Source organism: Sciurus carolinensis, chromosome 8, assembly GCF_902686445.1.
Source record: "Sciurus carolinensis chromosome 8, mSciCar1.2, whole genome shotgun sequence".
In the NCBI taxonomy this organism is placed as follows: domain Eukaryota; kingdom Metazoa; phylum Chordata; class Mammalia; order Rodentia; family Sciuridae; genus Sciurus; species Sciurus carolinensis.
In genome coordinates, this window is record NC_062220.1 from 90,893,505 (window position 1) to 90,910,366 (window position 16,862).

General features: G+C 44.7%; 1 protein-coding gene across 8 annotated transcripts in view; it reads right to left on the bottom strand.

The window, feature by feature from the left end:
* Window positions 1–16,862, bottom strand: part of Pde1c (phosphodiesterase 1C) — a 551,831-nt gene that overhangs the window by 330,250 nt on the left and 204,719 nt on the right. Inside the window, exon 1 of one of the 8 annotated variants that reach the window (XM_047560737.1) lies at window positions 404–968. The exons of the other annotated variants lie outside the window; for them this stretch is intronic. Within the exon in view, the coding sequence (XP_047416693.1) occupies window positions 404–504 (101 nt within the window). The 5' untranslated portion in view covers window positions 505–968. Of the gene's footprint in view, window positions 1–403; window positions 969–16,862 lie in introns of those variants that run through there. 8 annotated transcript variants of the gene reach the window in all.

Consider the following 16,862-nt stretch of genomic DNA (forward strand, 5'->3'; position numbering starts at 1 on the left):
ATGTGAACTGTTGGTGAGTTATTGGATCACCTGCCAAGGTGCAGGGGAAAACTCTTTGGTTAAAAAGTCTGGGAAGAGGTCCCCAAACTTTCCTCAGAGTCAAAAGAGCCAGAAACTCCTCCCTACCTATTGGGCTACTAAGTTACTCATCTAAAGACATGTCCCCTTTCCCCAAATAAGGAGAGTCTTAGAAATAAGGTGTCTTAAGAAAGACATCCCTCCCTGTGTTGGAAGAAAGGTAGCAGTGACTGTAATTAACAGAGAAGCAGTTGTGGAACTTTTAGGGAGAGATTTAAAGGGCCACGCAGGAACGGGAATAAGTAGCAGGGACTACAAAGGCTGTGCGGTAAAATAAGGATGGGTGAAGGGAAATGGGGAAAGAGAAGTAAATAGGTTTACTTACAGCCCTCGGAGCCGAAGCCAAATTTTCTCGATCTGTTCCGGTTGAAGGTATTTCAGAGAGTTGCTCTCGAATTCTTCAATCTCCTTGGTTGGGGACTCCATATCTGCAGGTTCAGCTGGAGGTGAGGTGGAGAGAGTTCGGGCTGTCCCCTCCCAGCCTCCTTTCTGGCCCGCGAGCCCCAGCTGGGCGCGGTGCGTGTTTGCCTGTCACTTTCTGGGTGCGCTCACGTCTGCGCTCCCCAGACCCGCTTAGAGCAGGCTCGGACTGTGGGTGCTTCTGACCCCAGGTGTGCCCGGGAGGCAGTTGCGGAAACCAGCCATGATCCCGAGCTAATGCCCAGCGGTAGAGTGAGGGATTGTGCTCCTGCTCCAGGAGGAAGCACCTCAGGTTTATTCAGATTCTTTTCCCAGGCTAAACAAAGCCACAGAAGGGATCACTGTGGCAGCTGAAGGATTTGGAGGAGAAAGGGAGCAGTGGGTGGGGAGGAAGGCGAGGAGCAGAAGCGAGAAAGTGAGAAGGGGAGAGAGAGGAGTCAGGGATGAGCCAGGGGAGCTGGCGCGGGTGGGTGGTCGGACCCCCGGCCTCGCCCCCCAGGCTCCGCCCCGAGCCCCCCGCCCCTCCCTCCCCGCCTCGCTGTCGTTGCGCCCCCTCTGTTTTCTCTCACTTACCAGCAGCTCTGCTGACAAGCGAGAAAACTGACAAGTGAGAAAAGTCGTCTGTCAGCGCGCTGGGGCTGGCGTTTGCACTGGCACCTCGGGCGTGGAGGGAGGGGCGCGCCGGGCACCCCTGTCTGCAGGGCACACGCTCGCTCGCAGGGCAGCAGCCTCCTGGCGGACTGGCACACCCGCCCCCGCAGGGCAGCCAGCGGCCACTGCGACCCCCAGCCGCGCGCGCGGTGTCTATGGCTCTTGGATCCCGCACAACATAAAGGACAGAGCTCCACGCAGGCAAATCCCAGGGAAGGGAAGTCTGTATCCTCCCAGAAGGCTGAGGAGGGGTGCACAGCAGCTGTGAGGTTCCCTGGAGTTTCTGCCTGGAGCTCTTTCCTTCACAAAGTCCTCCAGATGTTTTCTAGCTCAGGGGAACCTCTCCCTCTGCGCACCAACCCCCTCCTCTGGAAAAAGGAGTAAATATTCCAACTGAGGAGGTAGGAATGTCCGCATATAAATACCACACGCGCAGGGGTTGCGGGGGGGGGGGGGGGGGGGGGGGGGGTCTGTTAATCGGGCTGCTGTGGACCATTGCTTGTTCCCCTAGGTCATTTGCAATGTCAATAAAGTACCTCACTGAAGAATGGGGTCAAGTATGGAGTTGGGGGCTGCAAACTAATTGCAGTCATGACATCACAGAACTGGTCACCAAATTCCCTTATGGGTGAGGCCACTGGGACTTCAAACCAGGAACTCAGGACTCGTGGATCCTGAGATTCAGGGTGCAGCATGCTTTAGACAGTATTTTTCTTCACCATCAGGTAATGTTTCTTTCAGCCCCGTTCCTAGCATTCTTTGTCTGCCTATTAGATATTTGCTCACTTCTCAAAAGTAAGATAAACTTAAAGGTGAGCACTAGGTTTCCTTCATTGGTCAAGTACAGTTCTATTCATTTGACCTTGACAAAGGAATAAAATGATGGTGTCTAAATTTTAAATGTTCATCCATTTGATAGTTATCTTTTACTTCCCAGTCATCGGAGGTGAGAGAAATGACATGGCTGGCCCCATACATTCTAGCAGAGAAAGTACCTGGTACCTAGATATGAGAACTGCTGGATCAAAAGTGACTTGCCCACTCACCTCCATAGACTTAAGCCACTCCATTAAAGTCAGTCCCTAAAGGTGTTCTGGAAGCACATACATCTTCCTTGATTAAGGCATTATGACCAGAGAAAGATAACACTAAGTAGCCAATATATCAATGTGGAGTTCATTTATCTGAATAAAACCAATTACCCACTCAATGTCATGCAGTCTGAGAACAGTGACCTAGTGAAATAGAACACCAAAAGAAGAAAGTGTGCACCTTGGGCAGCCTGTTGTTAGAATATGGAAGTGTAGTAATAACAACAATAGCGAACAACAGAAACTTCTAAGCACTCTTCTAAGGGTTCCACTCTCATATAATACAACAACTCTGTGGGACAGATATTATCTCCATTTTGCAATTAGAAAACTGAAGGACCCAGAGGTTCCCTATAGAAAGAGAACTGAACCAGAGACAACCAGAGTTTGAGTTATGGCTCCTTATGTCATCCTATACAAAAGTGTCCCCCTCCTCACAAGGTCTCGATTTCCACATGTACAAAGTAAAGAATCTGAGCAAAAGGGTTTCCTGTGTCCATTCCGCCCTGATTCTTTCAGTCTGTGTGACGGTATTTGGGGAGAAAAAAAATGCTGAAAAGACAGAGTACTGACAAATACACACTTATACTCTGTCATGGTTTCTCCAAAAACTGGACTGGGATGAAAGGAGAGAAGGGAATGACAAAGACTGGCCTTTGCCTTTCTGCCATGCAGTGCCTATGACTTTCCTAGTGTTATCAGGACTTTGATTAAGTCAGAAAAAGGTAAATTTGATTTCACTGCAATCAAGCAAATAAGAGAAAAGACAAATCTTTTTTAAAAGCTCCTCAAACAAAAATTGTTTCATTTCAGAAAAAGTTATAAAAACTAAGCATGTATTAAAAGTTGGTAAAAAATATATCTTGGCTTTATTTTAGAGCAACAATAGTTTTTAGTTTTAAGGTTTTCAAAGTGTTTAGGCAGCAGAAAATATTTTACTTCAAATAACACCTTGTAAGAGACTCCAATGCATGTCTCAGCTTCAAAACAAAAAGAGTTGCTCTGGTTGAATGAGAAAGAGAAGTAGTTATGGATTTTGTCTACCGTTGTCTTCCCCATCCCTACGTGCTCAATGCTCCCACTTTATAGATGAGAAGACTGAGGCCACAGTACCATAAAATAATTAAGGATTATTTGTGCCTAATTCAGTGTTCTAAACCACATTAGATAATGTCTTTCTTTTGTCCACATATATTACAAGTTTTAGATGCACCATGTTTTTATGTCACTCAAGAATTGTTCTCTCCTTATCCATCACAGACAGAGTAGGCTTGATGCAGTAATAATACTAGATGACACAATTCTATTGGCATTCTACTAGGAGGCAAGCCAAAATCAGATACAAATGGGCCCAGAAGTAAAAAAATCTAAGAAAGAACAAAGTCACTCACAACTTTTCAGTGAAAGTTAATTTCCATTGTGACTTCCTAACTCAGTTTTCTTAGGGAAATCTCACATGCTCAAACGTCACTAAATATATTGAGACATTGCATACATATGCATATGCACACATGCATACATACATACATATAACCAACAATTTAGTCCCACAAATATATGTATATAACTTAGCCAAAGTACCAGCAAACCTCTGCACTACCAGTATTAAGTATCATAAAAGATTAAAAAGTGAGCTCCCTGTTCCAAGAGTTCAAGGAGAAGCTGGATAACTATCTGACAGGGGGAAAGGAATAGGCATGAGAATGCTGCCTCATCTCTGATTTCATGATTTCATAACAATCACAAAATGACAATTACCACCCCTACCAGTTATTGAGACCACCACGTACCATGCACCATGCTAAACATATCACAGTTTGGTTCATTTCATTCTCAACGAAAGACTTCAGCATAGCCTCATTATGTCCACTTATACAGAAGAAGCTCTCAAAGGTCAGATAACTTTGCAAAACATAGAGCTAATGAGTGGCAGCGTAGGTTTCAAACCCAGACCAGAAGACGTGGTTCATGTTCTTTTCCCTTTGCTATGCTTCCTCCCTGCAGGCATATGAAAAGCCTGGGAAAGGCACATATGAGAGACGGTAGGGCTGCTGCAGGAGTCAGATCAAGGGGTCACTAATATGTCAGAGAAGTTAGTGGGCTACACAGTGGAGGTGACATTTGAACTGTATCTTGAAGGTCAATGAGTAGAAGGTGTTTTCATGGCAGGTGTGTGGTGCAGGTAACTCCATAAAGAGGATGTGGCAGAAGAGGCATAGGAACATAAAAATGGGTGGAATGTCCAGCAATCCACAGCTTTGTGTGACTTGCCTATAAATACATGACCAAGGATAGCAAGAAGAAAATGCTAGAAGGGTCAGTCAGTCCCTTGAAGTCAAAAGGAAACCTGAGTTCTCTCCTACAAAAGTTGAGCCAGGTGTGGTTCTAAGCAGGAGGTGGCATGGTCACATGTGGAGGGGACTTACTGCCTCATGCACCATGCACTAAGGCCAGCTCTTCAGGAAAACTTCCATAGAACATGAGACAACCATAGGGCAAATGAGAATCAGGGCTCCACAAGAGGACTCCAGGTACAAAGCTGAACAAAGAGCACAAAATCAGAAAAGGCAAAGCAGAGTCTCCCATGAACATGCATCTTCCAGCTACAAGAGTATGGCTGCTTGCTTTGACCTCCATGAAGCCAGCCTGTGCCCTTGATCCATTTTTCACAACTTGGCAGTGACATCAGCAAGAAAGTCTTTTGAGAGGAAAATTCTGAAGACACATTTAGGACATTGAAAGTAGCACCAGGCACAACCACCCCTCCTTGCCACCCACACAGATGTGAGCCAGCCCTATAAGAGACTGACTATCCATAGAGACTATTCTTTCCCACTGACTTCCTTCTCAGACAAGGGGACACTGTCACATAGCTTTTCCTTCTGATGTCTTCTCTGTGTGAATTTATGGTTTGAGGAGGGCTCTGTTCAAGGAACCACCTTTGCTAGAAAAAAAGATCTGAAAGACAGTGGACTAATTCCTGAGGTCCCCTGACTCCAACCATCATCTAAAATGAGGCTCCAAGCAGATAACATCACAAATACATGCTCAAAAGGTGTCACAAAGAATCTGGAAAGAGGAGTAGATGGGAGAAGAAACAGGAGGAAGTCCCAGCTCCTGAGCAGCCCAATGTAGCCTGATGTGACCCATGTGTTTACCACTCTGGCAAGATTCTTCAGATGTGCCATAGATGTTCATGTAATCCTTCTGATGAAGTGACACTAGAAAAGCAAAGGAGGTATTGATGTGCCCTTAGCGAAGGCCTTCTCTTCTCTAGCCATGACCAGGTTGGGCTTGATGACCCCTAGATCCATTTTCAATCCTCACTTGCCCTGATGTGAATGCCACAGTCTGACCTGAGATAGCCAGGCTTTTCATGAGATCAAAAAATACTGCAGAAAAACCTGGGTCTGATCCCAAGAGGCTAGTATAACCATAGGAGACAGAACCCAAGTTAGCCAATCAGTCATGTACCTTACACCTCTGAATAGTGACAAGACAGGACAGACATATGACTAAAACAGATCCAAGCTGCTTTTTTGTGGGGGAGTATGATGTGGTCACTTGAAGAAAAAGATACAGTTCATTCTCTTTTCTTGGAGTTGAGCTTTAGGCTTGAGACTATACTGGCTCTGGCATCTTTTCCACCATGTGGAAAGATATACCAGGGGGGGAAAAATGACATCAACAGAGAAAAGAACTAGAGAAACAAAATAAAATATGAGAAGATCTTTTGAACCCCTTGATCCTGCCCTGCCTGAAGTCTTTGAAGTTACATGAACCAAATAAATGCTCCCTCCAACATATTTTAAACTAATTTGAGTTGGATTTTTGTCATTGATGAAGAATCCTGACTCATATAACTCCTCCCATGAACAATTGTCAGAAGGAGTGAAAATAGACCCGTGTCTCATTGGAGGCTCTCATTAATAGTAGTTCCTCTCTGATCTTATCCTCCCAACAGGATACCAGAGATTGGAAGAGGAATCTTGGAGAGGGCAAAGCAAGGAGCCTTTATTATTTTGATACATAGATTAATGACATATCAAGGCATCATCATATCATACACATGAGCACCTCAAAACATTGAATAAATGAGACACTTATTAATTATTTTTCTTATTCCTAGTTTAGAAACAAAGTGGCTGAGGTCTAAGAGGTCCCCAGGTTCCCTCTTACTACCCCCTCATCCTCCAGCTAAGAGCAAGGCTGCTTGACTTCGTGAGCTTCCTTCCAGTCCCTGTGGCCACTCTGCCTCTCAGAACACTCTGCCAACCCAGCAGAATTAACTTGGCTTCACTAATGAAATTGAAATTTTTGTTCATGTAAAACTGCTGATGCTAGAGTCAGTCAAATTCTGACCCAAATGTACATAAATCAGGGAGTGGTTCCTTCTATCGCTGTAAAGCAAATCTGAATATGGAAAACCTCAGAGCTGGAAGGGATCTCAGCCATCCTGTCACCCCAGCTCCTAGTTCTACTGATAAGGAATGGGCGGCCCAATCGGGTTAAATAACTGCACAAGTGGGCAACAGAGCTGGGACTGAAAGCCATGGCCCCAGATTCCCCACCCAGTGCTCCATCGTCAAGAATGGCTCTACTTCCACCTGAGTTTTGGGATCAATGGTTTGCTCATAGATAAGAAGAAGGAATGCCCACCAAAAACATAGACCACTGGTTGGTAAAGGCTTCCTAGGGGGGTCTCCTGGGAATGAGTCAACCACAGAAGACAGGTGCCAGGGAAGGGGAAACCTGTCTGGTCCCTGGGCAGCAATACAGGTGATAGCAAAGGACATGCTGTGATTGTGATGGGGGCCAGGGATCAAGGAAGGACAGGAGGCCGAGACTGGACATGCAGACCAAGGAGGGTCTAGCTTGCCACATTAAAGCTCAGGGCTTTTTATGCTCTGGCCAATGGGGAAGCATTAGAATTTGTTGTGCAAATGTATAGTACATGCAAACCAGGATTTTGATTTGCAAAGAAGGATAGAAAGGGTTTTCAAATGTTGCTTTTGCAAGTTCACAAGAGGTGAAGATTTGAAGATCTGTCTCTGTATCTGGGGAAGAAAGATGTCATAATTAAATGCTGGAACCTTTTTAAATGCATTCATTCATTCGATAAACACTCGCTGAGTGCTTGCCATGTGCCGTGCATTCTGTGATGCTAGGTATGCAACAGCCAATCAAAATGCTCCAGTCTCTGTACCTAACTGGAGAACTAGACAGTAAGATTTTAAAGTAACAGATATATCATTGTAAAAATAAAAAGCCCTATCAAGAAAATAAACAGAGTACAATTCCAAGAACCATGGGGATGGGACTATTTACAAATACGGTAACATTTTTCAACTATTTGTTGCTGTGTAATGAACTATTCCCCAAAATCGGTGACTTAAAGCAACCATTTTTTCTCTCATGCTTCTGTGGGTTGACCAGGCAGTTCTGCTGATCTTGTCTGGGGGTTCTCAAGCAGATGGAAACTAGGACTAGAATATCCAGTATGGTTTCACTCCCATGATGGGTGCCTTGGCAGGGACAGCTGGGATGTTGGGACCTTCCTCTCAGCATGAGTTCTCCATGTGGTCTCACCAGGTGGCTAGCTTAGGCTTCCCTACACGGGAGCTAGAGCAAATGCTCCACAGAGAGGAGGCTGAAGATACCAGTCCTCTTAAAGGCAGACTCAGAGCTGGTACAGCATCCCTTCTGCTGCATGTGGTTGTTCAAAGCAATCGCAGGGCTAGTTCTGATCCAATGGAAGGAGACACACACTCCATTTTTCAATGGAGGAGTAGGAGGAGAGGAGTGACAGATTTCTGCAGCCCTCTTCATTCTACCCAGGTCCAAGGATGGCTTCCATGAGCAGGTAACATCTGAACCAGGACTTGGAGGAGTTGACCAGGTAACAAGTAGGAAGAAAACACATCTGACAAGAGAGAACACTACAAAGATCCTGAAGAAGGAAGGAGCTTGATGAATTCAAGGGATTGCTAGGAGGTATGTTGTGAGTGGAGCCATGTGGCCAGGGGAGAGAAGCCAAGGAAGCAGCAGTCGGGGGCCAGAATAGAACCCTGAGAGTGGATTTGAAGGACCCATAACCTGTGGACTCCTGGAAAGCAGAGGTCATAAATGCCCTGACCATCACTGTTCCCCCAGCAGAACAGAAGAACTGACTACCAGTCATGGGCCTCTCTAAGAAGGACTGTGAAATTTATTTCATTGAAGGTTCAAGAGGCTATGCAGGGAAAGGCAATAAGCACTTTCACAACGTAAAGGGTCAACTTGCAATTGTCTGGCAGAGTATGATCCTTTCCCTCCCCCTCCAGAGAAGTGAAATGTTACTTTGTGTGTGATTCAGCACACAAGGTGAATGAAGGATATTAACTACTCCTGGTAATGTTTTCCAAGTTGTCCTTGGGGACATTGAAATGGTCCATTCTAGTCCCTGTGATTCTCAGAAGTGAAAGGATTTTTAAGACCCAAGAGAATAAAAGAATAATGGTCTCTCTGAATCCTTTCCACCCACATGCTTTTAAGAGATCCATGCTAATAAAAAAGACCCTGAAGCCACCTTGAATCAGTCATAATCCTTCCCACAGACAGGCTGACATATCTAGCAGAAGTTGGTATGTACTATATTTCTACTTCTGAGATATAAACAGGCTCCTATAAGCAGGGAGTGAGACTTGATTTATGGAGAGGAATAATATTTAAGGAACACAATGCAAAAGTAATTAGCATGCAAAGAAACCTTGGCAAAAGACTCTCCAACTGCTCTCATGCCCCCGTACCACCACAGGACTCCGTGGCCTCTCACATATAGAGCTACATGGCTCCCCCACTGCCTTGGCTAGATGTAAAGAAAGAAATGAAAATTATTCTCAATGAGATTTAGGAAGCACTTGAGAATCTGAACCAAAGCATGGAAGGTAAAGAGTGCTGAGCCCTTGAAAAGAGCTCCAATCAAGTCAATTAAGACCCTGTCAGAAATCACTCTCCTCTCATTACTGGTGAAGCAAACAGAGGCTTTGGAATCAATGAGTCTCTAAATAAGAAAGGTTTCATTAATACTTCCCCTCCCCTACCCAGGCACAAAAAGCGTTTGGGAGAACAAGCCCTGCCTCACCCCTTCAAATAACAACAGAAGTGCCCTCTGCATCCAAGTAGAAATCAGTCCCATTTGCCATGAGGGCTCCTACTAATAATGAGGTATTTCCTATAGAGTCCTATTCTCCATATGATTCAGCTCTTCAGAAACCAACCACTCTGCCAGGTCAATTCTAGGCAATTCCTAAGGCTGTTGCCATTCCCAGGTACTTCTGACTACTTTTTCCTATTTATTTATTTAAAGATTCATTTGTATCTCAGGCAATATGCTGGAACTAGCTAATGAGAGGAAATTTTAACACGTGACCTTTCCAAACCCTGCACCTTCCAAAAATCAAACTTCTTTAAGGATGTGTTGACAAAGGGCTGTTCATTTACCACTGTGACCTCGGGAGCTTTGATAACTGTGGCTTTTAGAAACAACAATCTCATCAAGCTGAAAATGTGTTTATGTCAGAATATTGGCAGAGAGATTTACATCGTTCAATTTGTTTATAAATTTGATTAGCATTTCAGTATCAGCCTGCCTTCCACCTTTACTATCTAGCCCTGGAATCCACTACTAATGAATACATCATAAACCACTTAAAAATAAAGGTCAAAGGGCAGGAAGAAAAAACACTCCTTAAAAAAAGCTGTAGCATAAAGATCGCTGAAAAAGGAAGCGAATGAACTTTGACTTTTTCTCCCTCCCACCAATTAAGCAAGTGGTTAAATCTGAGAGCTTATCAGAGTTTGTTCTTCAAAGTAGGGGCCTGCGAGATTCTGGGCATCTTGGCAACAGCCTCCAGCCCACTCGTCTGAAACAGATCTGAGACCCCTCGCTTGGCATTTTTTGCAAACATTCGGGGCCAGGCTTTTCTAATCTGCAAGGTCCACTAGAGCCCCGCAGCGCCAAAGAGGCCCCATTGGTCCCAGCTGCTACTGACCATGGCGCCAAATCAATATCCCGTCAGACGGCACTTTCCTGGCAGCGGTCACGATTGATAGCGTTCCTGAGGCTCTGTGACGTCGCAGGGTGTTTGCACAGCGGAGGAAAATCCCTCTTTGCACCACAGCTCTGACCTCACTCCAGCAGAGCGCGCGCTTGCCTGTCTTTAATCACCCGTGAAATGGTGCAGGGGAAAAGCAGCGAGGTGCAGAGGAGAGGCGGTGCGGAAGTAACCCAGGGGGATGACCAGCTGTGACTCATGCTTTTCACCTTCGAAGAGAAGTAACATTTTGGAGCAGGGATCGCATGCTGGCTTGCCTCCAAGGGACACAAAAGGGAGAGAATGCCTTTCCTGTTCTCAGCAGTCAGAGACCATGCAATGCAGCTGAAGGAAACTGCCAATATCAATAATGCATGGGGACCCAGTGCTGACACATTTTTCAACTATTTGGGTAACTGAGCAGTTGTCAAATCATGGCTCTTAAAGGCCATGTGTGGACAGAGCCACCGTTGTTACTGAAAGGGCAGGTTTAACCATGGATGGTATCCAGAGGGCATATCCCAGTTTCTGTCCTGTCCCCTGCTACCAGGAAGTGGCAATAGTCATAGCAGTAGTACAGTAATAATAGCTAGTAATTACTAAATTATATATGAATTGCATTATATTCTATTTATTGTTATGTACATTGTACATACTTCCCTTTTGGCAGCCATGATATCCCACAGAATCTTCACATTGAAATGTCAAGTAACTTGCTCAAGGCCTCGTACTAAATGGCAGAACTGGATGTGAACTGAATCCTGTCATTGACCTCAAGAACAATGATGTCTCTCATATGCAGGTATTCCGAATGAAAGTTGAGAGGCTAAATCTGTGCTTGTGATCTAACAAGCCCTCTGACCATGGTACTGTGATTTTGCAATTACTGACAACTTGAAGCTATTTTTTTGTGGGGGCAGGGCAGGGGGGCAGGTTGTTTGGTTTTTTTGGTTTTTTGTTGTTGTTGTTGTTGATGTTGTTTTGCAGTTTTTCAAACAAGAATGAGGAGAAAAAGTAGAGGAAACCACTAGCCCAAGGCTATAATTGCAGATGGTGGCAATGCTAACTAAAATAAAAAGGAGCCTGCAGTTCTTGTTATGGGAACCATTTCAGTCATTCATTGGAGGGTCTACAAATAATCCCTCCACCTCAGAATGCCACAGCTTAAACAGGGAGGTGACAGTCTCTGCCCCCAGGGTTTCCAATGACAAAAAGAGAATACTCAAGTCTGCCAAGCAATGCTGGAAACTGTGGAAACAGAGTTAGGAACCCCAGAGGAAAAACCCTACATACACACACACACCCAGGATACTCCTCTCTCAATCCATTTCTTTACTTTTGCCTCAGCAGCATTTTTCTTTTGTTCACTCCAAAGGGAGAGAAAGCCCAGGGTTACGTTCTTCTCTTGCTTGCTTCATTTAGGCAGCACAACGTAGTGTCCTGATACATTCTCTTGCCATTTAAACCCCTTTCATTGCTTCATCTAGTTTTTATCTCTTCCACCTTGCAAGAAATCAAAAGAAACTATTTTCCTGGAATCATACATGGAAATGAGGTTCAAGTGAGGGCAGCTGGAAGAACTATAGCAGAGCTGAAGATAATGCATGGAGCTAAGGGAATCCTATTGTTAACTACATAAATAATAATGATAGCAAAATAACAGCACTCTGGCATCTATCTCCCTCTGGGATAGCCCCTTTCACAGGCTTCCTGTGTCAGAGCCCAGAATTATGCTGAGTGCCCAGGGGCTCTGCCCTCTGATCTGGGTTCACCCTAGATTAAAGAAGCATCCCCAACACCTGTGCTTGCGCTTCTCACGCTGTCATCCCAGCTATCTCAGGGGTGGTTTCATCTGCGTGGGAGCAAGCCTCTAAATTCCAGGGACTCAGATGGCAATGACCTTGACATGCACAGGCTTTCCTCTCACATCCAGGAAGCTGAGAGGCTCAGCACCAATACCAGACAAAAGCCATCTTCCGTCCTGGAATTAATTGTCACTTCAGAGTTTCCATTTCAAATCTTTGTTTTGAGAATCCCAGAATAGCAGACCAATCTGCTCGGGGGTTTTACAAAGGTTTTAAATGTTTATGAGTCAAGGACACCCTTTGAGAACCTGATAAAAGTTTTAAAATGTGTATACTATGACTGCATATATTTTTAGGAGGGTCTTTGACCCTCTGGGAGTTCATCCAGGCCACTTTCCCAAAACTCCTGCTATGACTCAGCATGACACGCATGTGTGTGCATGTGCCGGCACACATCGACATCAAGTTTGATCTTAGCACTAAAAGAAATATTATGAACTTCAAGGGGAAACTAACTTTCAAATGGCATATTCAGTTTCTTCAAGTTTTTTAATGAGCATGTTCTCATCAAGTTCTCTACTGGATATATTATAAACATTCTTGCATTTAATCCTCTTTATAATTATATACCAAGGACTGTTCCATCCATACTCATTTCCATCCCCAATGCTTTTCACAGCACTGGTGCTTACCAAATTCTTGCTGAGCAAATTAATTTTTACTATTTTGCATATGAGGAAACTGAGACTGTGGGAGATTAAGTAACAACACAGATTGGACAGGGAATAAATGGCAGAAGTTGAACTTCGACTCAAGCCTACCTGGTTAGCTTTCCTCTGTACCATGATGAACAGCTGATCTGATCTTCTCTAAGACTAAAGCAAAGACATGAACATAATAAATAATTAAATTACATGCTATGTTGGTGACTAGAGCTCCAGGCAAAGGGCAAAGTAGAGTGGGGGGCCAGGAATATATGAGGGAAGGGAAGGGCAGTATCCAGCAGAGTGGTCAGAGCTGGCCTCATAGAGAAGGTAAGATGCCAGCACAGTCTCAGAAGAGATGAGGGAGTGAGCAGAAGAGTATGCCAGGTTTTGGGAGGAACAAGGTGTGCCTGCTGCTCAGAAAACAAGGGAGCATCTGTAGCATGAAGAGCCAGGGGTGAGAACAAGAAATGAGGTGGAGCAGGGAGGGGACTGGGGAAAGATTATGTGTCCGTCATGGCAAAGTCTTTGGTTTTTACAGTGAAATGGGGACTCACTGAAGATCTGGAGCAGAGCAGGGACGTGATCTGATTTGCATTTGATAAAGACCACTTTGCTGCTACATTGAGAACAGCCCACAGTAAGGGCAAGAGAGAGAGAACCAGGTGAAGCCTAATCCAGTTATCCAGGTAAAAGGGGTGGTGGTCAGCCATGGTGCCTGCGTTGGAGATAGAAGTGTATGTGGGTATATAAAAGAAGAAAGGAGAGAGGACCCCAAGGTTTTTGGCCTAAGGAACAAAACCAACATCTATTTAGGTTCACCCCTACATTTTAAGAAGGTGGCCCTTGAAAGCCTACTGCCTGATGGACGCATCCTCAAAACCAACCGGAGAGAAATAACATGATGTGATACGTGATACGGTTTCCAAAGATGCTTCCTTTCTTACGCGAGAGAGATGCTTGGTGTTTACTCCTACAGCCTGACAGAAAAGGGGCAGCAAGGAATTTCTTTTAAGACACAAGTTTTTCACTCAGTTTCAATTTTGTAAGACAGGTTTTTGAAAGTTTCCTTTTTACATCCTCTACCTAATGTAAGTTCCCTTTGTACATCCTCTACCTAATGTCAAAGGCTGCCAGATGTCCTGCTTTACTGGATGTTAGGTTACCTGGTTGCTAACCACTGGGGCTTTCAATAAGCTTTCTAAAGCTGGGAACTATGAGCAGATGCTGCCTTCCAAGCAACCTGTATCTGACACCAACAGTGAGAAGCCAGAGCTGTCTCCTTGCCTGCCATGAACAACAGGCATTTCCGGTTAGCCTAGGCTGCCAGGCAAATGTCCAGCCACCAGCTCTGGACACAATCAAGTGTGAATCTGGAGCTTCCTTCCAGATTCTGCTGCTTGGCCTTCCAGGAAGACAGTCTACCAGGGGTAAAAGACATTGCTGAAGGTTTTGCCAACAGTAAGCCTCCCACTCACTTGCTTTATAGCCTTGCTTTTGTGGGGTGTGGGGGGGGTGAGAGTAGAATGGAGGAACTTTAGATTTCATAGAGGGAAATGAGAGGGGGGATATGAAAAATGGTGGAAGGAGACAGACATCATTACCCTATGTACATGTATGATTACACAAATTGTGTGAATCTACATTGTGCACAACCATAAAAATGAAAAGATGTACCCCATTTGTGTACAATGAATCAAAATTCATCTGTAAAAATTTTTAAAAAAGAAAAAAGAAAAAATGCTAAGACAAAAAAGCCAAGATGATATAAAACCAATATTCTTGTAAGGAAAATTATATTACATGTCAACTATGTGCAAGCCACCATGTCGAGTGTTTTAAAAAGTGTCCTCTTGCTGAATCTATACAACATTCTGGAAAGTCAGCAGTATTCTCCCTATGTTTTTTTTAGAAGGAAAGTTTAGAGAGGTTAAACAATTTGCCCAAAGTGATCTACTAGTAAGTACAGATGTCTTACTTCAAAGTACTTACTTCAAAACCTCTAGGACGACCAACTATCCTCTCTGCCCAGATCTAGGAGGGTTTCTGGATTTTCAGTTTTAAACACTGGCAAGTTTTGGGCAAACAAGGTCAGGATCATCACCTGTATTACCGACCCTTTAACCCAAGGTATGCATATAGAAAATGTAATTACTTCAAAAATACATAGGAGATTATGTAGAATAACTACCCCAAGGGCTCATCTTCCAGAAGAGCAAGCTCTTTTCCCACCCAGTAGTAGCCACTCTTCTGCAATCCCAAGAGTGGAGTCCTTGACCAATATTTGCTGTATGACCTTAATCCCCAACTTCCCACATCAGGATCATTTCCTCCAGCTGACGCTCTGCAGCAAGCTTGTCAGTTGTGGGTGTTCCCAAAATCCAGTTCCCTTTTGCATCTGTTTGCTACAAAATGTTAACAGCATCCCTTGCTCTGGTCATGATAATTTATTCCTCTGACTGATTTACCCCAGGAGTCTGGTCACATATGTTGCTGAGGGGACGCCAGTGAATGCAGCAGCTTGGAATAAGATCCAGCTGCTTAGAAAGGTAGTGTTACTTGCACCATTTGCTAGGGCTTCCCCACTCATTCATTCCACGAACATGTACATCATATAGTCACATGACTCAGTCCACTGGCATGGGATCCCCTATCTTTAAGGAGTCTCACTGGCATGGTGCCCTGGTGACCAAGGCTGAGAGAGAAAACAGATGACATGCTCTTCCTCTTTATCATCCAGTGGCTTGATCAAAGAAACTAGGAGCAGAAAATAAGCAAAAATGGTCATGGATGTTGTGGGCTTTGAGCAGCTGCCCAGCTGTGCCGGAGTGAGAGGTCCTTGACTTCAGGTAGTATGCTCTGGATCACAGCAGGCAGGGTGGTCCCAGGTGGCAGACAAGTCCCTGTGTACATCTCTACTCACAGGCTGGGTGCACAGGAAGGCACAATATTCTGACTGTCCTCTCAATCCTAAGGACGATGCTCAAATGGAAGGGGAGGTTGAAGGTGTCACAGTAACCAGGACATAGATGGAAAGGGCTCCTCCTCCTCTAGAGGAGTGTATGACAACCCCTACCCCCCCCCCACCTCTGTCTTTCTCTTGCTTATGCAAGTGTCCCCACTGCAGTGATGTGCTGGTAAATGTTACAACCAGCTTTGGGAGTGAAGATGGGGAAAAGCCTTGATTTGTAGCATCTGCTGATTCCCACCGTGTAAAGACCCCTACCATGGACAATTCCAAGTTTCCAACCTGATGTCACTAAACAGAGTTAGGAAGAGATACTAAGAATCACCCCTTGGGAGCCACCCTCAGCACACCATTCACATCCCCACACTGAGTTCCTCCTCTCTAGCAATTCTTGAATGAATTCTTATTGTAAGAACTAGAGGGAAGCACAGGATATTTTGCTTGACTGTAGAAGTGAGAGTATGAATTTTTATTTGAAAAAGTCAATTTCTTCTTCTTTGCTAAACAAGTTCACATGCAGGATTTCGGAGCAACTTGTTTTAAAAAAGTGTGAAAGAGAGGAAGGTGCTATTATTAAATAGATAAGGAAACAGGATCAGAGAGGCTAAGGGATCACCAACTGAATGACCAAGCCTGAGTCCAAGCCCTATATCATATTTACTCATTTGTTTGTGTATCCCCTGACCCTTCTCCCTATATAAGAGTCACAGGTTCTGCCCACAGAGACTGACAGTTTTAAGTCATTTAGTGGCCTCCTGTCACTCCCAGGGTAAGGTCCCAGAGCACAACACGGCACGAAGGTCACCTTTCCCTAACCCCACCTTCTCTCCAGCTAATCTCATTTTCCACCTCTCCTTCCCAGCCCAGCAACCTTGTCTAACCTCCAGCCACATTGCTTGGAGTTTCCTTAAAAATGACACAGCTCTGACTTCAAGAGCTGTCACCACTGTTTGGGACACCCCTTCTTTGTACCCAGCCCCCATCCCCAGCTAGGATCCACACCTCTTTCTCTAAATTGGCCTTACAGTAGTCTTCCTTTATCTGGGATTCATTTCCTGCATGGTTACCTG